Raw genomic sequence first — 21,350 nt, 5'->3', positions numbered from 1 at the left:
CCAGCATTATTTAACTGAAGAGCAGAACTGTAATAAAACTGGAGAACAGCAGCCAGTCCCAAACCTACAATCTTACACTCCACTGTAATTATCCTGCTCTTAGACCCCATTCCTACTCAGGAGCTGGAGCAGAAAGATCAGTTGAGTCTCCTTCCTCAGGCCAAGCGTGGGTACGGACTGCTAGCACTTTGTGAAGCTGGGAGGGTGTATTCAGTTGCATCTCTTGGCCTAGCCATATGCTGAGAAGGGCTCCCTGTTCTGTAAGCAGAGAAACCAGTCTGCGTCAGAGCTCGACACTGGACCAGAACAAGGTTTCCCTTTTCCTGGAGAAAGAGAGAAAGCAGCAGGGAAATACTGCATCTCTCCACATCCCATCTCAATATTCTGGCATTACCCATTTCATTTTAGCTTCCCTTCCTGCTCCCGCAACTAAACTTCATGCTGGTACGAGTTTCAGATTCTCCGCTGTGGCTCTCCTTGCCCATCCCAGCCCTACTGTGCCATTTAGACTGGTCCACTAACGAGGCTCGCGTGCACTTGGGAGCGAAGGCCACCAGCACATCCCTGCTGCTTTCAGTGCCTCCCCCACACAGCCTCACCTGGAGATTGTTAAGAGGATCCATCTTCATGACAGAGCCAACTGTGTTCAGAGGGAGGGAGATCTCCACAGTCTGGTTGGGAGCAAGAGGGGCATGGATCTGAAGAGGAGCAGCTGGCGCCAGGCCGAAGCTGTGGGGACACCCCAAAGAGTAGGTGAGTTAGTGGAAAGAGAAAGGCGGCACCTAGGATTTCTGTTGCTTGTTGTAAGTTTCCTGCCAGGTGGTGGGAGGATGCTAATGGCAGCACATGTCAAATCTCCTTCCCTGGATGGCGCACACACCAGCTTGTAAGTATTTCCACCTTGCTGATCTGGCAGCATGGCAGATTGGCCTGCGCAATTCCAGCCTGTGATGTGCTCAGGGACACTAAACCACACCGATAGCCTGTGTGCTCACACTCTGCAACTCCTTCCTTCCTCTCTCTGCCTATGCTGGGCCCTCACACAGCATCATTACCTCTCACACGCACTCCATTCAAATCCTCCTCCCAAACTATGGAGCAGCACGTTCAACAACCACACACCAGATCATCCACAGTCAAAGCAGAGCATGGCATGTCTGACCATCACAGGTTGTTGATTCAAACCCGTTACATCTCAACCATGGTGGGTATGGGGCATTGGCAAGTATCCAAACCCTGAGACCTTGCATCTTTATTTCTAGGCAACCTCATACTAGTAGGGACAACTCCAGAGCCCTCAGCCACCCCGTGAGCTGGGGCTGGAGTGCCTTTTGCTCCTTTGGACACACAGGGAGTGTTATTCAGCTTAGCAGAAGACACACGGCTAACGAGGAGGACCCATTACCAGCAACGGGGGGATCTTGTTGAATCTCCATTCTTAAGTGAGGGCCAGCCTCTTCAGTCAACTTCTTAGAGGCTCAGGTTTACTCATCACCATGGGCACTCAGGGAGAGAAGGATCATCACGTGAGGCTGTTTCTACCTTGATGGGACTACAGGATTGCTATCTACCCAGGCTTTACGTGGTCACCCCTGCCCTCTAGCTCCACAGACACTTCCTTCTAGTGCTTGTCCAGCCTGAACCTCTGCTGCGCACCAAGATGACTCTGAGGTTTAGTTTCCCTAGATGGTTGGACTCCCCCAGGCTGTAATGCAAGAGGAGCAGTGATGGCCCTAGAATAACTAAAGGAAAAATGCAGGCTCTGCTTCCCAGAAGTTGGTGGACACGTGGTCACTACTTTTCCTTTAGAGCCTGACTACAGAAACACTTCATTCGCAACAAGCTGGGGCATAGATCTACTTTGCACTAGCCTACCGTGCTCTAAGTGTCCACATGGACCCTACTGCAGCACACTAAAAGTCCCACTTTTCGCTTTGATCTGCTCCCACTTCAAAGCGGAGTAGATCAGAGCTCACTGCAGACCAACTCCGCTTTGAAATGGGAATATACAATGGAGCTCTTCGTGCACGGCAGCAGGCTCCACATGGACACTTACTGTACAGCAGGTTAGCGCAGGGTAGATTTACACCCCCGCTCTCCGCAAATTATGTGTTTGTAAGACAGGCCCGCAGTCATTTTAGCACCATCACTGCCCTTTGCCCGTTCCTTACACATCCACCATTGCCTGCTACCCCGACAGGACAGGCTGTAAAGTCATGGGTACTGGCCAGCAGGAGATATGCCGTGTGCAGTGCCCACAGCCCCTTCCACCCCGACAGCACCCAGGGCACACACCAGCACTTCTCTTGCCAAAGCTGTTCCCATCCTAAAGTCTTTTCTGAGCTTAGATCTCATGAGCATATGATTGGTACAGCAACACTGATCTTCCAGAACTAGCAACAGACCCACCTGCCAGGCCAGGGGCTTATAGGTTTTGTCACTGCCAAGTTCAATCAACTGTGCTCCCATATCAATGGGCCAACAGGAGATCTGCAGACAGCTCACCCCTTGCTTCCAACCATATCCCACACTGCCAAAGAGGGCATCCCTCCCCAGACTGAGCAGACTCCTGGGATCACCGGATGCATAGTGTGCTGCGCTAGCAGCCCAGCAGGTATTTTACCTGTTACGGTTGAACTGGATGGCAAAGTCAGACATGACCTGCAAGGCCTTGTTAGTTAGTAAGAGATCCATGGAGATGGCGCCCACCTGGCGGCTGAACGTGCCAGAAATCTCCAGGCCCTTGGCCTTCATGGCTGGGAGCCAGACCTACATTATGTGAAGACAGAAGAAAATTATTTTGACCTGATCTAAAACACAAGGTGAACTGCCTATCACAGAGGAGCCAAACAGGACTTAGGAGTCCAGGTCTCAACAGCAGGAGCTCCTGACCTGTCAGGACAGCACAGTCAGACAGTCCATCTGCGAGTTTAACATTTTACTGCTACAGGTAGGAAGTTAAGGATTTAAAATCAAGATTCCCTGGCTCTCCTCCAGCTCACAAAGGCAGGGAACATACCAGACATGCATGTAACCTCCCTGCGAAGGAACAGGCACTTTCTAGCCCACGGGGACCCAGGCCCTTTGTGTCACATCTTCCCAGTACACTGGCTGGCTCTTGGAAGGAGTCGTTAATGTGGGCCAGGGTATGAATACCTGCAAGGGACTGCAGGTGAGAACACTGGCAAGCTCACTAGTGCTGCCTCTATGCACAGATAGGCTCAGGTTTCTAGGGACACAGAATCCTCTGGGATCAACCCTCATTCTCTCCTTCACTCTGAGGCCTAACAAATGGCAGCCCCTCCTCAAAGTAGGGGGGTCTCCAGACTGTCCCCACCACCAGCTGTTCTAGGATGGGGAGGCACCCTGTTGATAGACTTACCCACCTGGACAGAGAGAGGATATCTAAGACACATTAATGTATAGGTCACCCTTGAACATCCTCCATGTGTGGCTACAGCTTGCCGGACACAACCCTCCACAATTTCACCTGAGGATTTACACTTCACCCCCTTCCTGGGGCATCCCCAAGTTCTACCAGCTTGGGGCAGCTTAAGACTTTCCTGTGGATCCCCACCCTATGTTGATTTTTAATAGCAGCAGTCCATACAACCTGGCAACGTTAGAGCCCAAGCCTTGGGTGGGAGGTCAGTACAGGCAGTGCCACTCACTGTTTTGGGTGCTACGTGGGATCCTGACAGTGTGCCCACTCCACCGGCCAGATCAAAGAGGTCTCCCAAGCCACCACTGGGGGGTGGCCCGAGGTTTGCAGGCATCACTGCGCTGGGAGCTGTAAAGCCGGTGCCACCCATCTGTATGAAACAAGGAAGCCAGTTACTCTGGGCACCATGAAAGAAACGAGAGAACAAAAAGGAAGGTGCAAAATGTGACAGACTGGTAAACATGGAAGATGCACACTCACTGCAGGACTGCCTCCTACATCGCTTCTCAGCTGCAAAGAGACAAGAAACAGGAACATCACTGAGAGCAGTGGCAGGCGAATAAAGAGCGGGTCAGATGCGGGGGCGGGGAGGGGAAGAGAATCTCCAACACACACAGCCATGACCCATTTTACCAATGGCTCTTTAAAAAGCACTGGACGAAGGGTGGGGTCAGGAACTGTTCCAAGACTGCTTAACAGGCCCTGTGGCTTCGAGTCACTGGGACACATTTGTTATTTCACTGTCTGCTTCAGATCTGCTTTTTGCCAACATCTAACAAGCTAAGCATCACACACACACACACCAACCAAGAGCAGAGACACAGACAGAGACAGCCAGAGAGACCGATAGTTTAGAAGAGATGGGGAACTCATAGATACTCTTATAGAACAAAGTTTCTCTCTTCTCTGCTGCCTTGGAGGTGGGGTATTGGAGCAGGTTCCCAGTGGGAGCCCCGAAGGGTCTAAGGTAGTTGGCTACAATTTGAGTGGGACAGCACTATATGAAACATGGGTCTGATGGCCTTGAACCGAGCTAACTGATGGCCTTTCTTCATACTCCACTCCAGGCATATAGTAGCTCACAAACTCCAACTGTTCCTTCTATACTACAGTGACAGGGAGCAGGGATCGGTGAGGGGAGCACACGGGAGGTTGGCTAGGTATATTCCAGAGAGCTAGTAAAAAGAGGGCTGATCCATACCCCTTCAGACTCGTCCCCCATCTCCAAGAAGAAGCAGGCAAGGTGAAGAGAAGAGCCAGCCACATGCACAGAGACACAAGCCAGGAGAGAAGAGAGACAAACAGGGAGACAAGAGAAGGGGAGGGAGGGAACAGAAATTAGTCCAACTTCATTGCCACTCAGTACATCAGACTGGCATAAGTATTCAGGGGGCAACTAAAAACACTGGAGTCAACAGGTCCCCAGAGAGACCCTATCCCAGAACACGAACAGAGCCAGGGAGGTGCCATGTTGGCTGGTGCTTTTTAGCTTTGGAACCTGCATCTTGGATGACACCACATGTTTCTGCCAGCTTAGAGCACGTATGAGCAGAGCCCTGCTCTGGTTTGTTCACACGGATACCCTACTTTGCTGACACCAACCCAGGAAACTGAGCAAACAGTTCTGACTTGTTACTTGGGCCAGATCTACACCCCTTTAAAGGGCCCCTAGCAGAACACTAGTTATTTCTCTGGCTACTGATTTTTCAGCTCACAAATAGGCTACTACAGACCTTCTGGGAGCCTTCCTCCCACATCAGGGAGGGACCACCATGGCACCTGCTTGCTAGGGACAGAACAAAAAGGTGAGCAGCCCTTACGCCAGACCAGTAACAGGCCTAGAGCTCAGAGGAAGCTTTGGAATCCAGCCGCTTTTCATGCCAAGCCAGCGTTCCATTTTGACATCAGCCTGGCTCTCCAACAACTCCCAGTCCTCTTGTGCTGGGTGCCCTGCCAACACACTGACTGCCCAGGTCAGGGATTTCCAGCCTTGCTGGGAAAGTGTGCCAGTTTAGAAGCCAGACCATGCTGTGTCCACTGCTTCCCATTACATGGTGTATGCTCGAAGTCCAAATCCCAGCCTCAGGATGGTAAGAACCTAGGCTAGAGCACATACAACTGGACTGGAAGCTGTGCACTACATGGACCTGGATTCACCAGTAAGGTGAAGATGGAAGCCTAGTGTATCATTAACAGGATGCTCCATAGTGGTCTAGGTTATTGACACAGCCAGACAACAGATGAGCACAGCTGTCAGCGAGGGACATACCTTGATTCACAACCAACGCACTGGCCATTAGAAATCAAGCGTACAGACCCATGACCTACCAAGCTGTCCAAGCCACCTCCAAGAAGATCCACAGCCCCCATCTGCACAGAGGATGTAGCAACAGGAGGTCCGCTCACTGGGGGGCCCAGGTCAAGGTTCAGGAGGTCACCAAGGAGGTCACCCTGAGTTGGGATGACGGCTGGTTGCTCTGAAGGTGGGGCTCCTGATGGGGCTGCGTCAGGGCTCTCTGCACTTTCGCTCCTGCAGAGGGAGTCAGAGAAGGTGAAACATGTGACACCATAGGGAGATCTGGGTGACCTAACAGACATCAGGCCTCACTGCAGAAGGAACAGATTTCATTCCAACAGGCTAGGGCAAGGAATATTGAGAGACATTCTCTCCCAGCCAGAGCCCACCCAAGGCAGAGGGCCAATATTTCAGCATTATTATACTGATCAGAGACTTGTCTTCCACTTGCACGTGTACCCTGAACACTGGATCTAAAGGGGGCCACTTACTTCAATCTATGCTGACTTACTACTGCAGGGGGATACTCTCCCCAGTGGATAGAGATAAGCCATGCACCAGAAGCCAACACTAGATGGCACCTCAAAAGATCTTCAGTTCAATGCTGAGATCATCAGTGGCCTCTGCAGACCCTGCAAGGGGATCACGTACTGCTGAGAATATGGAGGGGTAACTTGGCCCCACGGCGAAGTGCATCCCTGGGAAGGGGCGGACTGAGTGCGGCTCAGCACTGCTCAGCCTAAATGAACAAGTGCTGGCAGTTTCCAGGTAGAGTCTGCAGAGGGCAGATACTGTCAACAGAAGGAACAGAAAGAGACTGCTGGATGCAGCTAGAGAGATGCCAGATACTCACGACCCTGTCCGCGGAGGCAAGCTCTTATGCACAATGCCTCTGCTCCCCTCCACGAAGGCACTGGGAGGCTTATGATAGACAGAGGCCAGCGTGCCAATGTAACAGATCAGCTCATCCAGCAGGGTCGGCTCAATCAGGTCCGTCTCCTCGGAGATGAGGGGCTTCTCCACAAGCACCACTTCCTTGGCAGCTACAGGATCAGTGGAGAGCAGACGCCAGTAGATGTAGCCACGGTCCCGCAGGTCCGGATTATCAGAGTCCTTTGGGAAATGCAGCAATTAGAGCAATTCATGAGCTGGCTGAATCTAGCAGGGGAAGAGGATACAGACTACTAATCATTGGCCTAGGAAGCAGCATTAATAATCTCCCTCCAGGACAGAGGCCAACTGCCCCGACAAATTCTGCTGCAGGTATTTGGTAAGGGAACGGGGGCAGAAGAGAAAATATAATCCACTCTGCCAGCTGTACACATGCTGCAAGGTGTAAGCATTTTGGTGTGTATTCTTTAGTGGGGAAACAACAAGGGAGAGAGAGACAGGCAGCTCTTCTCCCTGGTCTGAAGAAGTCTGTCTTAAGCAGGTTTGTGGTAAGGCTGCAACAGAGAGCAAAATGGGCTCAAGAGGAGATCAAAGCTGGGAATTTCTGGAAAGCTTTAAAAGGTTTAATTTGAGTGACTTATTTAGCATGAATGAGAATCTCCAAAGCATTTCATTGCATGCAGAGAGGTTTCTATCATACATAAAACTGGCCAAGAAAACCCTCCGTCTGTTTCCATAAAGCCCTTCCAACTAACATGATTAGGGCCCTACCAAATTCACGGCCATGAAAAGTGTCACGGACCATGTACTTTGTGTGCTTTTACCTTGTACTACACAGATTTCATGGGGGAGACCAGCATTGTGCTAATTGAGGGTCCTGACCAAAAAGGGAGTTGCAGGGGAGTCACAAGGTTATTTTTGGGGGGGGGGGGGTATTGCCACCCTTACTTCTGCATTGCTGCCATCAGAGCTGGGCGGCCTGAGAGTGGCAGCTGCTGGCTGAAGGCCCAGCTGTGCAGGCAGCAGTGCAGAATTAAGGGTGGCAATACCATACCAGGCCAGCCTTACTCCTGCGCTGCTGCTGGCGATGGCTCTGCCTTCAGAGCTGGGCTCCCGGCCAGCAGCCGCCGCTCTCCAGCTGCCCAGCTTTGAAGGCAGCACCGCCGCCAGCAGCAGCACAGAAGTAAGGGTAGCAGTACAGCAACCCCCCCCCCCCCCTCCACACACACACACACACACTCCTTTTTGGGTCAGGACCCCTTCAACTACAACACTGTGAAATTTCAGATGTAAATAGCTGAAATCATGACATTTATGGTTTTTAAAATCATGACTGTGAAATTGACCAAAATGGACCCTGAATTTGGTAGGGCCCTAAACATGGATCCATATTTAAACATTTCTATTGCAGTAGCACCTAAAGGCAACAATCAGACTGTAGAACACCCAGCACAGTGGGGTCCAAGCACACAGTGACAGTCTAACACTGGCAAGCATGCGGCGAGGGACTGAGTGAACATCCCCCTCTGGGAGTCAGTGCACTCCACTGCTGTCCCTGGGTAGTTGCTGAACATTTCATAGCAGTTATCACACCAGTCTTCCCTTTAATTCCACTGATTCACCGTGAAGGACAAGCCCTGGCTCTGCCTCTCCTGCTGGAAGGAGCACTTCATCCTCTGGAAACTGAATAGTCTCAACGAGGTGAAAAGGCAAATGTCTGCTGCTCTCACTAGCTCTCCTCCAGTAGCCCTGCCAGCATTCAGAACAATGCTCTAGCCTCTGGCGCTCAGAATGTCATCGAGTGTAAAGCTCCTATTGGGGCAGTCTGAGCAAGGGGTTTACAGCGTCAGAGCCGACACCAAGAGGCTCAACTCAATGAGAAAATAAGGGACTGATGTTTTCTTTGTGGGGTGTAGAACGGAAGAGGGGTCCTCAGAGGGTAAAATCAACAATTAAGGTGCAAGGTGGTAGCACCACCCCACGTAAAGTCATTACTGCTACCTTGCAGCCATACCCAGAGGTTCTTCAGTACAGTCCAATCATCCACCCCCCACCAAAGGCCAAGACTTACTGCTGGAGGGATTTTATAGTCCAGGCAGCCCTGGGAAGTAGGACTTCACAGATTCTAATTGGCAGCCCAGAGTTCTCCCACTATGTTGGCAACAGAACAATGTTTGATCAAATGTAGCTGTGCGGTAGTCGTATGGCTGTTCCATTACTCTCAAGAGTCCAGAGACCTGTCAGCAGACCTGCTCTCTAGAATAATCTGTACCATCATCATCTGATTCTGGAGCAAAGCTAAATGGCTGGGGAGTCCCTCTGTCTAGTTCTCCCACTATTTGACCCTGTTCATTCTGTAATGGGACAGCCCAGGACGTTCCCCATTCTGACACAGCAAGCCCCACACTGTCCATAAATGCTAGTCTGAAAGCACTGCTAGCTTTAGAGATGGCGGGCAAACCACCCCTTTCTCATGGGCGAGAGCTTGTTACACACCTGAGTAGCCAGGCTCAGCACCTGCTGCACCAGCTCCTGGGTCTCAGTGGGCTTCTTTAGGAAGAGCTTCACAATGGCGGTCAGCAGCTGCAGCTGGACCTGCACCGTGCAGGCAGGAGAGAGTTAGGAAGCAGGCAGACCAGGGGCGCGTGGGCACATCTGAATGTCAAGTACATGCACCTCCCATCGTGCATGGATACAAGCCTGCACCGGTTGAAAACTCTAACCCAGGGTGAATAACTAGAAGTGGGGGATGCTTTAAACAGTCATCAGCCAACAGACCAACAAGACCATCGCAGGCCAGATAAGCAGCCTCCTTAAACCACTCACTCCTGTTCAGACCTGCTACGGCCCACAGTCTCAGAGGGTTCAATGACAGGTTATTAGGTTCAATGGGAGAACAACTGGGGTGAAATTCTAGAGCCAGTGTATGCAGGAGGTCAGGCTAGATGAGCTGAACCGTCTCTCCTGGCTTTAAAAAAGAATTTACGAGTCACACCCACATGAGGATGGTCAATTTCCCTCTTCCCCTTGATCTGAAATGTTATGGTACATACAGTTTATATGGATATTTTATGTTTATTTATAGACTTTTCTCCAGGCCCCTTCCCCATGTCAGTATCACAGCATTTTATAAACGTGAATAGGCTTATCCTCCCCTTCCAGAGTGTTGCGGGGAAGTATTGCCCCCATTTTACAGATGGGAAACAGACACAGGGGGACTAAGTGATTTGCCCAAGGTCACACCGGATGTCAGTGGCAGAGGCAGGAATAGACTCTACATCTCCCAGGCCCAGTTCATTGTATTAATCCCCAAACAATCCTAGGGTTAGGGCAGCCTCACAAGCTCACTCCCTGCCTCCTCCAGGCTAGAGGCAGAATCTAGAGCTACACCCAGTGTTTCAATTGTTTTGCCTTGACCTTAGTTTACTACAGCAGAAGTGGTTGTGGGCATGTCCTGATCTGAGAACTGTCTGAGATCCCATCGCCTGGGGACAAGGTGCAGAAGTCATGCTCTCAAGAACATCCCATGGGGTGAAAGTGTTTAGGGAAATGAAGAAGTAATTACACTGCTCAGCTCAGCACAACCGCCCAGCACAGCATACAAGCTACAAATACATCTTTGCTTCCTGGCTAAGTCTCCTGTAAATGAGCAGCACAGACATTCACACTGGGACCACTCTCAGAACTCTGGAGGCAGTTTACAAGTTAATGGATAACAAACACTACACAGTCTTAGGGATAGCTCTGCAGACCAGAGTCCTCAGTTCATCCAGAGAACAGGAACAGCACGAGCGGCTTCCCCCATGCTGGCCCTGCAAACCTCAGCTTAGGGGCACAGATCTTTGGGGAAAGGATAGCTCAAGAGCCAGGTCTCTTTGTAAAGGTTAAGCAGTGACTAGAGAGAACCAGTTCTGTGATCCATCCTTCCCCCAGCCCTGTCCATCTGACTTGCCAGCTCCATCCCATCACCTGGGTGCTCTCATCATGGAAGCCCTCCAGAAAGCTCTCCAGCAGCTCATCCGCGTTGTCAATTCGCTCCGCGTATTCTCCCACAATCCAAATCATGGCAGCCCGGGCCTCAGGCTCGTCAAGAGAGTCCAGATTCTCACACAGGGTGGCAATCACGCTCTCGTACCTTCACGGCAGCAGACACAGAGTTAAGCAGCTCATGGGGAACCAGACAAATCCTACCACCCCTGGCCTCCCCCCAGGAGAGTTTCTTTGCAGTGCATGAACTGGCATGTTGTGCACAAAGGTAAGGTGGTAAGTAGTGAGGTGTCACACTCCCCGCCCCCTGAAAGGCTACTCTCAAGTTCAGGGCTGTTTTCCGGTAGAGATGAGATTACTGGAAGTCTGAGCTACAGTGAATGAATGCCCCAGAGCATGAGCCTATCTTGACAAGAGTTAAGATCATTCCTTTTAGTGGGACTAACACACCCTGCATCTACACACAGCCTCTCAGAGCAGTCTGAGTCTTCCCGCTAGGTTCAGTCAGGTCTGTTCCATTGTGTCATGGCCAGCGGGGAAAGAGGAGAGTTACTACAGGCCCTTGCTGCTAGGTTTAGATCCTTGAAGCTACTGGTGAGTGACTGAAAAAGAAAGGAAGGGAGGATTGAGACCATGGAAAAGGGGGTGGCTGGAGTGTGAACAGGAGAGGTTGTGAGGAGAGTCAGATATTGAGAAAGCAACATTTTTGCTTTAGGTCAACTGAAACCAAAGAATACAGGAAGCCCTTTGCAGGACTCACGTTAGCCCATCAGAAGGGAGGCTCGCTTAGCTCAGCTCCCCTTGCCTCCCTTTGTTTGACTGTACTTGGCAACGGTACAGTCAAACAAAAGCCAGGAGATCCCAAAGGCTCCAGCACGTGCACTTCTCTCCTCCAAACGCTTCTCCAGCTGCTGGCTCCTACCGCTGCCTTTGGGGAGCCTCTGCAGTGCTCTGTTCAGAGATAGCATCTAGAGACAGACCCTTTGTTAGCAGCAGTCGGTGCCCAGGGCTTTTGCCTTTGACAAAATCAGATATTTGTATAGTGCAAGTCTGCCACGCATACTAGGGCTGGGTCTACTTCAGCTACGTCGTCGCTTTTTCAGAGGGTATAGGCCTGGATCCTCTAGCCTCTCTAGAGAGTTAAGTCATAAGCTACTCATCCTGGTCATCCTCTGCTATCTTCTCCAGCTCAGTGGCAGCTGTGACATTACACCCCATACTCTTCATAGAAATATTGTTATGATATGAATATGGCATAACTAAGATCTGTTTTATGGAAGATGGGTCAGGTATCATTGGAAAGGTTCTGATTTACTGAATGTGATTATCTAATTTGTATGCATGTATCATTTCTGTATCTGAAATTAGAAATATTGACTAAGTAATCATTACAACTGTGTTTTCACCTGGGGAATGCCTACTAGACAGTTTGCAAACAGCCTGGATGGACCATAGGGCTTTGAAGTGACTAATCTCCCTCCTTCCTGAGAAGTTTCCTGGGATACTGCTTTGACACTGCAGGGTCATGTGATCATGTCACCTGACACAGGATCTCTTAAATTGCTAGTATTTTTCCACAGGATGGGAAACAAAGGATTCCTGCCATATGCAAATCATATTTAAGGTTGGGGAGCGAGTTAATCAGGGCTCTTCTCCACTGCCTCCCCACCCAAGAAGGAAGACTGCTGAAAACACCTGAAGAAACAAAGGAACTAAGCTGGTGGAGGCAGGGGCTGAGCCCAGGTGAGAAAAGTCAGCCTGTAAAAGGAATCCCTGGAGATTTAAGCTGCAAGCGGTGCAGTTTACCTTCAAGAAACTCTGCAACCTGCTTGAAACAACATTTAGGGTGAGAAATTATTATTTGTAGCCAGTATTCCCCCAAACTGAGTCCTCCCACGCAGAGCTGATTGCAGACTGTGTGTGATTCTACAGCTGGGTGTGTCCCTCCCTGTGTATGTGCTGGAAGGGGCTTGAGAGCCTGTCACAGCAGCACAGAGTAAGGGGAACCCAGGCTGGTAGGATAGGCGGGCTCAGTGGGACCCCAGCACATCAGGTGGCATCCCGGAATGGGGGTCCAACCCGTCACAGCAGCCTTTAGCTGACAATTACTGCCAGAGATGCCATTATTTCCTGTTTGTGACAGTCCCTGATTCACTATAGATGAGGTCTGAATTACCCCCCTCCCTGCTATGCTGAGACACAAGAGGGAAGAGGACTTCAGCACGTTATAATGCAACAAGGAGCCCAGCTCCCCCTCCACACACATCAGGGCCCTTCACTAAAAATGCTGCTCATTTGAGACTCCTGTCTCATTCAGCCCTACTGTTCTCTCATGTATAAGGATGTGGTCACAGATCAGAGAAACTGAGTCATGAGGAGAGAGGTTAGAGCCAGTTGAATATGCTAATGCATGAACCCCAAAATCACTTCAAACTTCTTGCCTGGTTATCTGATCTTTCTTCTGGGGCTCCATCCCACCTTTGGGTCTTGAGGCTCAGAGCCGTGGCTGGCTTTCCTGTACCCCAACTTTATACTCACAAAAGACGCCACCCCCACTTCATGCACAGTCCACCTCCAGCCAGGGATTCAGTCACAAAGACGGTCAGCCTCAGAGATAACTGACAGCCATCCATGTCTTAAGTGTGTTGCAAAACCCAGACTTCATGTGTCCTCCCTCATGTCACAGGGAGCAACTGGGAATAACTGTATGGCTGGCCCATGAGGGGTTTGCATTGGCTCCAATTTCACAAAGGAAATAAGCACGTGCTTAAGTCACATGGAAGTCAGGGGAACTTGAGCATGCGCTTAGCTACTTTCCTAAATGGGGTCTTAAAAAAATGGGGCAGGTGCAAAAAGATTCCCCCAGAACAGGCCCTCCCTTATACCAAGCCGTTGAAAGGCTTGCTAGCCTGAGCTGTAAGAGCAGCAGCAAAGCACTCCAGCAAGCCTGGCCCAGTGAGCATTTGCTCAGGCTCACTGGAGCAGCACTCGGGGAGTGGTCAGCAGGTGGTGCTCACATACTTGTTGGGGTACTTGCGGAAGATGTCCTTAATGACCACAATGGCTTCTTGCACCACATAGTTGACTTTGGTCTGGATGAGGTCGAGCAGCGTGCTGACGCAGCGCTCTGCTGATTGCTGTTCAGAGAAGAGAGGAACATGGTCAGTCAGCAGCCGAGGAGAACAGAGAGAACTGACAGCCCCCCCCGGGAGTCCCACTGCATTTGGTGTATCCCCAGAGATGGAGTGAGAGTGGTACCAGCAGCAAGGCAGCGTTTCTGGGCACGGAAAGCAGAGGCACCTGAATCCCCTCGGACAGCTCCTGTACACACTAGAGGGATGCACACCTCACAGCTTGTTTCAGCGGAGCTCTTTGCACATACCAGGAGCTCCCTGTAACCTCCATCCCCTCCACAAGCTCAGTGGGGGTCACCCTCCCATCCCCCTCTCTTGCAGAAACTCCCTGCAACTCCCCCCACCATGCTCCCTACTGCCAGGGGCTCTTATGCTCCCCATTTCCTCCTCCCCCCCCATGCCAGAGACTGTGGGCTCTCTTAATTACCCTTTTCCCCCATACCATTGCCGCCCATTCTCCCCCTTGACAGGGATTCCGTGTGCCCTCATTTCTCCCCTACACCCATACCAGGGGTCAGCACTGTCCCTCCCATGCCAGGATCTCTGCTTTCCCTGCATTTCTCCTCATCCTTCCAGGTTTCCCCCTCCCACCCAGTCTTCATTTCTTCCTCACTCCAGGTCTCTGCTTCCCTCCCCATACTTCTGGGATACTCAGTGCTCCCATAGTTGCCATCATGATATAATTATGATGCGATTGTGATCGAATTGTGATGCATCTTGTACAAAATAGGTCATGTGAGGCATCAATGGAAAAGTTATGGTTTGCTGAATAGGATTATCCCATTTGTATGCACATATCACTTTTGTATCTGGAGTCATGAATATTGACTATGCATCTGTATTTCAAATGTGCTTGCTCCTGGATAACTCCCACAAGTTAGTTTACATCTAGTCTAGTCAGCACATTGTAAATGAACTATTCAAGATAACGGCCTATCAACAAAAACAATGGGCCATGCATAGATGCTGGAATTAAGGGTGTTGGGGTGCTGCCACACCCCCTGGCTTGAAGTGGTTTCCATTATATAAAGGGTTTACAGTTTGGTTCAATAGCTCTCAGCACCCTCACTATAAACACTACGGCCCCTTCGATCAACGAAACGAACAACTATAAATATTGTTCCAGATCCCCTGAGGCCATGGGGAAAGCTTATCCTCATCTGATGGGCTTTCCTGTGGACACTTAGATTCATAGATTCATAGATTCTAGGATTGGAAGGGACCTCGAGAGGTCATCGAGTCCAGTCCCCTGCCCACATGGCAGGACCAAATACTGTCTAGACCATCCCTGATAGACATTTATCTAACCTACTCTTAAATATCTCCAGAGATGGAGATTCCACAACCTCCCTAGGCAATTTATTCCAGTGTTTAACCACCCTGACAGTTAGGAACTTTTTCCTAATGTCCAACCTAGACCTCCCTTGCTGCAGTTTAAACCCATTGCTTCTGGTTCTATCCTTAGGGGCTAAGGTGAACAAGTTTTCTCCCTCCTCCTTATGACACCCTTTTAAATACCTGAAAACTGCTATCATGTCCCCTCTCAGTCTTCTCTTTTCCAAACTAAACAAACCCAATTCTTTCAGCCTTCCTTCATAGGTCATGTTTTCAAGACCTTTAATCATTATTGTTGCTCTTCTCTGGACCCTTTCCAATTTCTCCACATCTTTTTTTAAAATGCGGTGCCCAGAACTGGACACAATACTCCAGCTGAGGCCTAACCAGAGCAGCTTCAGTGGGTATATGAGTAATGGCTGCTATGACTAATCGAAGCATACAAGGGCATGTGATACTGGACTCCATCTTGTGCCTGTACTTTTCCACTAACTGTGTTGGGGATTTTGCTTGGAACAAAGGAGTTCCCTCCACATGGAAGAAGCTATAAAAGGGGGAAGTGACAACCACTGGGCTTCACTGCCCCTACAACTCAACACCTGGAAGCACCTAAGGAACAAAAACTGAGCTGGGGAAGGTGGTCCCAGGCAGAAAAGAAGGAATCCCAGCCTGCGTGTGAAAGATCGGTAACCTCCCGTACCATCAGGGTGAGACACTGCTTGATTCAAATACTGTCTAGTCTATAGAACTTGGATTGTTATTTTGTTTATTTCTTAGGTAACCAACTTTGAGCTGTACGCTATTACTTATAACCACTTAAAATCTTCCTGTAGTTAATAAATCTGTTTTATACTTTTTACCTAAAATAGTGGTTGTTTGAAGTGCAAAAGGAAATCTGCCCAGTAACAGGAGCTGGTGCATTGTGCAGTGCTGAGGGGGGGGGGGGGGGGGGGGGGGGGGGGGGCAGACTGGGTAATAAACTTACTCTGGTCAGGGCAAGACAGTACAGCTCTGGGGTCATAGGCTGGGGGCTGAAGCCTCTCTATTGTTGTGTGACTGGCAAAGGCATTCATGTGACTGTAGCTGGGTGTGCCCCTGCCTGTGTAAATGCTTGTGAGAGTGCAGGACCAGGAGAGGTCTGCAACTTGGCATAGTATCACAGTGAGTAAGGGGCCCAGTCTGGTGAGACAGAAGGCTCAGCATTACCCCAATTCCAGGTTGCACGCCGGGGAAGTCCATCACAACTTCCCAGACTCCCTGCCGCCATTTTCTTGCAGATCCTTGCTCCCCACCCTCTCATCACTAAGTCCATACCCACCCCTCTAAGTCCCTGTTCTGTTAAAAATCCAAAATTTCAGGAAATTGATCAGATACAGTGTTCCAAAGTTATCACACGACAGATACATGCCTACAAGTGTAGGGCCTTGCTATGGCAGCCACTCCAGTCACATTAGGTAGAGCACTATGCTAATGACACAAACAAGCAGAGCATGTCCTGATCACTAGCAGGCAAACTCACTTTAACAGTTGCCCTATCTATGGGGAAAGAATATTAATCTTTTCTTCAGCTCACTTTTAACACAAAATTTAAGCTCGAGCCACATGACATGTTGCCTATATGCAGCACTTACTAATAAATGACGTAGCCTGTTCATTTCTCATGTTTCTGTGCCAGCAGAGGCTTCCTGTCCTGACTACCACAATGGTGATGGAAGACTCTGAAGCCTGCCAGACGTCTATGTTAAAGGCAGAGGCTGGGAGTCTATAATTTTATTAACATTGTTCATCTGAGATCACGGTGATAAGTCAACCGCAAAGGGAAAGTTCAACAGCAGAGCCAAATATTGCACATGGTAAGAAGCCCAGCTGAGAAGAGGATCTTTCCTCTGCACAATGATGGGTTTGTGTACAGAGAGCTCCAAACAGGGCTAACTAGGTTCTCACTCAGATTCACACACCCACAGTGGATTTGAGTGAGGAAAGGCCAAATTAGCTCCAGTTATGCCTTGTTTAACAGTTTATTTCCAACGGCTGGGTTGCTATCACCAAGCTATTTCTCTAATTTGCTTTAGAGTATTTGGCATTAATACACAATTTAACATCTGTCAAATCCAATTCATCCTGAATTTGTCTATAAATAGGTGGCTTGGAGACAACACAAAGCCATGGGGATTTTCCTCGGACATGTCTGGCTTTTTGGGCCTCAAATCCCCGTCCGGGAGGAAATCCCCAAAAGCCGGACATGTCTGGGAAAATAGGGAGGGAGGGCCCGGCGGTGCTCGGCTGGGGCCGGTGCTCGGCCGCGGGCCGCTCGGCCGGGGCCTGAGCCAAGCCGGGCAGGAGACGCCGGGGCCAGAGCCTCTTGGCCTGGGCTGGCCGGCCGCCAGAGGGAGCCGCTCGGCCAGGGGGGCCGGGACTGGGCCGCGCCGCACCCCGCCCCAGCCCCAACCCCAGCTGCCTCCCTGTTTCAGGCTTCCCGCGAACATTTGATTCGCGGGAAGCAGAGGAGGGGAAGGAGCAAGGGGCGGAGCGTTCAGGGGAGGGGGCAGAGTTGTGGCGGGGCTGGGGGCGGGACGGAGTTGGGGCGGGCCCGGGGCCCCGTGGAGTGTCCTTTTTTAAAACTAAAATATGGTAACCTTAATAAATATCTATTTCCCTGTCCAGTCTGTCGCAAGCAATAGCCACTTTAGCACAGGGGCAAAAGGCCCAAGGATACAGCAGTACTAGAGCAGAAGCCTTAACAATTGAGACCAACGAGTGGATGGATTAAATAAATTCCATGCCGCTCTCTAGAAGTACTGATGGAAATAGATCTCAGAACAACTGCAGTCCCATCATTCTCGAGCTTGCTTCAGCACTGAAAGCAAAAGCAGAGATTTTTCTAGTTCTTGTTCCTTGAGCCTGTAAGTGCTTAGCACTTTGAATGGAGGAGAGAGGAAGAGGGGATGTATGAGTCATGGGACGATTAATTCAATCCAACTGTGAAGTTACACCTTTCTGCACCCTACTTCTGAATCTGGTCTCTTGCGGTTAACAACTAAACACAGCACATGAGGAACAGCTGATGCGTGAGGGCACATCTAGAGGAACCATGTATGAAGATCACCCTTCCCTTCTCTCCCAGCTGGTGTAGCTTTGGTTTGTTAAGCAGCTCAGGCTTGAATTTCTTGTTAAACTAACCAGAGCCCCAGCTTTTCCCCCCCGCAAAAAGCGGCTTCTCCTTGTCATGCTGGCCAATGCATCCTGCCACTCACCTCAACCTTGATGGCACAGCGGCCAATGGCTCGGACTGCCTTCCTCACAAAGTCCACATCCACTTCTGTCGCATACTCCTTCAGTTCAGCAAGCACCTGCCAGAGAGGGCAAAAAGGTGAGCCCTGTCCTGCCAGGAAGGAGTCACTGGAGCAGATGCCCCGGCCCTTTGGCAGTAGGGGGCCAGGATCCCTCAAAAGGGATGTGATAATGGGCTCCTAAACATCCACAGACTCAGGCTGACAAGACATTCTTGACAGCATCGTGGTCTGCTGGCTCCATAGAGACACAGTTTGCCAACGTTCTGAAGAGCTACACACCGTTAGTATCTCATTAGCCACCATATTTAAGAGCGGAGGTGAAGTAAAACCCTCGCAGAATGCTAACCAGATATGGCTGCTTGACAAGGCTCCCCTTCAGTGTTTAATGCTGGCTGAAAGCAAGGAAGCTTGCAGTGCTACTCTTAGGCAATGGAGAGAAACTGAGGTAAGGAAGCACATGCTACTGACGTGTGCATGTGCATAGGCAGGGCACAGGTGTAAAGCAGAAATTTCCACCTCTCCCACTGTAACAGTGAAGGTACAGTGCTGATGCTGGTATGGGAGGTGAAGTGAGACGGGGATCTGGGATGCTGGATCCTTCTAGAACTTGCTTAGCTCTCTCAGCAGGCACCAGTCTGTAGAGAATGCTGGAAGGCAGCAATGCTAGAAAATTCAGCCCCCACTCCTGAAACTGGTGCTGGAAAAAGGGACTTTTACCAGAAGGCCAGTCCAGCCCTCCTCAGGGCCAAGACAGGGTTCTGCCCTTAGTCCAGGCCAGTTTAAATATCGCCAGTCCTGGGGCTTCTATCACTGCCCTTGGGAGACGAGTCCCCAGTCTAAGGCCTGGAGCCAAAGGCTGCACTCAGAAGGGGAGTTGTTCCATTGGCTTCAGTGGGCTTAGGTCCAGACCCTAACAGAGCTCACCATTATGAAATTCCCACCCCCACTAGTAATGTTGTCAACTCCTCGGTTTAATTTCACCCAATCATCATCCCCTTCCCCCATTTCACTGGCCAGAACAGGTCTTCTAGTCACAATTAACACCTTTCAGGTACTTGCAGATTGTTACACCAAACCAAAGGGTGACAGTGGGGAACAACCTTCCCACAGCCTGCCCCATCCAGCAGGCACAAGGGGCTGGATCCCCTGGGGAAGAGGGCTGACCTGAGCAATGTTGGCCTGGGAAGCCAGGCGGATCATGATGTCCAGTTTCTCCAGTTTAACGTAGATGGGGTCATTGTACTTCACAAAAAACACTTTCATCTCATGCTTCAGGATTTCAGGCCTGGAGAGGGAGACAGGCAGTGTTAAATGACATTTGAACTCTACATTTTATCATGCGAACCAGCAAAGAGCCATTTTAAAATCCAGCGCTGATTCCCCCCTCCCCCCATGCGTTGAGGATGTCCGACATGCACCTGTGTCACATAACTACTTCCAGAACCTCATGGTGAGGTGAATGGGGAGTGACTCTGTGTTAGCCGTATGCTGCTCCTCATCACCATTCCCTCAACTTTCCAAGTCTGAAGCAGCACACCCAGCTTGAACGGGTACATGGGATTTGCTAGATCAGGTCATTCATCTTTCAGACCCAATATCCTGCTTCTGGCAGTGGCAGGACCTGAATCTTTTGAGGTAAGTGACCCCTTCTCCCTTCTAATGAAGCTAGCTGCGTTGTACAATGCTGTACATGTGGGAGGGAGGCAGAAAGAGAAATATGCCCTGACCTCTGCAATCATCTGATATCCTGAAACATAAAACCGATTCCTTTTTGAGTTGGCTAGAAGCATTGGTCACATGCTGGAGTGTAGAGAGGGCTGAAGAATTGACCAAGACCTTGTGACAGAGGATCTTAACCACAGATGGCTGCACAATAAAGCCTCGAGTAGCACAGCACCCACCACAGGGAGAGTCCAATCTAGCTGGCCACTAGGCTCTACCGCAATAAAGAACAGTACTGAGCAGGGCTGGGAAGAGTATCGCAATTGGGGGGAAAAAATCAGCTACAAGTTTGGAGATAATTAGTACAATTCCCTCCTCTCCTTCCCCAACACACTTTTCTTGAGGACAACAGGGTTATTTCTGCAGTAGCAACTGCTTCTGGGGCTTGCACAAGGCAACAGGAAAGGGCTGAAGATATAAAACTCTTGGGGACTTGTATGGCCACTATTACCATAGCATCGGAGCTCAATCTTTAGGCCTTGTCTACATTAGAGTTTTGTCAACAAAAGTTAGGCCAACATACAGCAACCGCTTTAATTAAACCGCTGTTGCATGTACACACTATACTCCTTGTGTCAGCAAAGCACATCCACACTAGCAGCTCTTACATGGACACAGAGCAGTGCACTCTGGGTAGCTATCCCACTGTGCAACTGGTTGCAGGATGCTTTGGGAAGGGTTTGCAATGCCTTATGGGGCAGGTATAGCATCACATGATGCAGATTTCTAAATCCCATCATTCCATGGGCGTCCTACTAAATTGCCTTGCCAGCTGCTTTTCAACTGCCGTGTGTGGTGGGGAAAGAGTGTGTGACAGGGAGCGTGTGTAAGTATGTGGGGGTAGAGAGAGAGAGTACATGTGTGTTGGGGGAGAGCGAGTGTGTCAGCATGCTGTCCTTAAGTCCAGACAGCAGCCGGAAACAACCAATCCTGAGGCAGGGGGAGGGGGACACCCACCCCCATATCAGTCCCTGCCTCCTTCCCTGGCTTGACTTGCTCAGTCTCTCCCTCCTCACCCCTGAGCAGCAGCACCCTGCTCTGCCTGCTGCTTTGTTCCTAGTGCTGGGGAGAGCCGGATTCCACATTAATGGTTCTGTGATTCCCTCCCAGTTCTCCCACATCCTCCTCAGCCCACAGACCAACGTAGTCCAGGCAGGAGAGCCTTTCCTGTTTTGCTGCTGGGAGCCACATGCTCAGCATATGAATTCTCCATGCTGAGGAACGTCAAAGCTTCTGGACCTTTGAAAGGC

At 50.3% G+C, this 21,350-nt stretch overlaps 1 protein-coding gene and 1 non-coding gene across 8 annotated transcripts in view; both read right to left on the bottom strand.

Moving 5' to 3' along the window:
• The window catches only part of AP1B1 (adaptor related protein complex 1 subunit beta 1), a 68,088-nt gene that overhangs the window by 7,676 nt on the left and 39,062 nt on the right, over positions 1-21,350 (bottom strand). For 3 of the 7 annotated variants that reach the window (XM_065568177.1, XM_065568175.1, XM_065568171.1), the window contains 12 exons: positions 19,543-19,663; positions 18,340-18,435; positions 13,638-13,753; positions 10,599-10,764; positions 9,126-9,224; positions 6,592-6,851; positions 5,771-5,972; positions 4,644-4,664; positions 3,923-3,952; positions 3,672-3,812; positions 2,624-2,769; positions 600-729 (listed from right to left, as the gene is read on the bottom strand). In XM_065568177.1, coding sequence (XP_065424249.1) covers positions 600-729; positions 2,624-2,769; positions 3,672-3,812; positions 3,923-3,952; positions 4,644-4,664; positions 5,771-5,972; positions 6,592-6,851; positions 9,126-9,224; positions 10,599-10,764; positions 13,638-13,753; positions 18,340-18,435; positions 19,543-19,663 — 1,528 coding nt within the window. The remainder of the gene's footprint in view (positions 1-599; positions 730-2,623; positions 2,770-3,671; positions 3,813-3,922; positions 3,953-4,643; positions 4,665-5,770; positions 5,973-6,591; positions 6,852-9,125; positions 9,225-10,598; positions 10,765-13,637; positions 13,754-18,339; positions 18,436-19,542; positions 19,664-21,350) is intronic. The other 4 variants (XM_065568173.1, XM_065568176.1, XM_065568174.1 and 1 more) reach the window with 2 other exon arrangements.
• LOC112060298 (small nucleolar RNA SNORD125) lies at positions 1,444-1,543 on the bottom strand. Its single transcript, XR_002889621.1, has one exon. It is a non-coding gene; the product is annotated as a small nucleolar RNA SNORD125 (small nucleolar RNA).

This window comes from Chrysemys picta, chromosome 15 (genome assembly GCF_011386835.1).
Source record: "Chrysemys picta bellii isolate R12L10 chromosome 15, ASM1138683v2, whole genome shotgun sequence".
Lineage (NCBI taxonomy): Eukaryota > Metazoa > Chordata > Testudines > Emydidae > Chrysemys > Chrysemys picta.
Note: the sequence above shows the minus strand (reverse complement) of the source record. Positions and strands in the feature narration are given on the sequence as shown.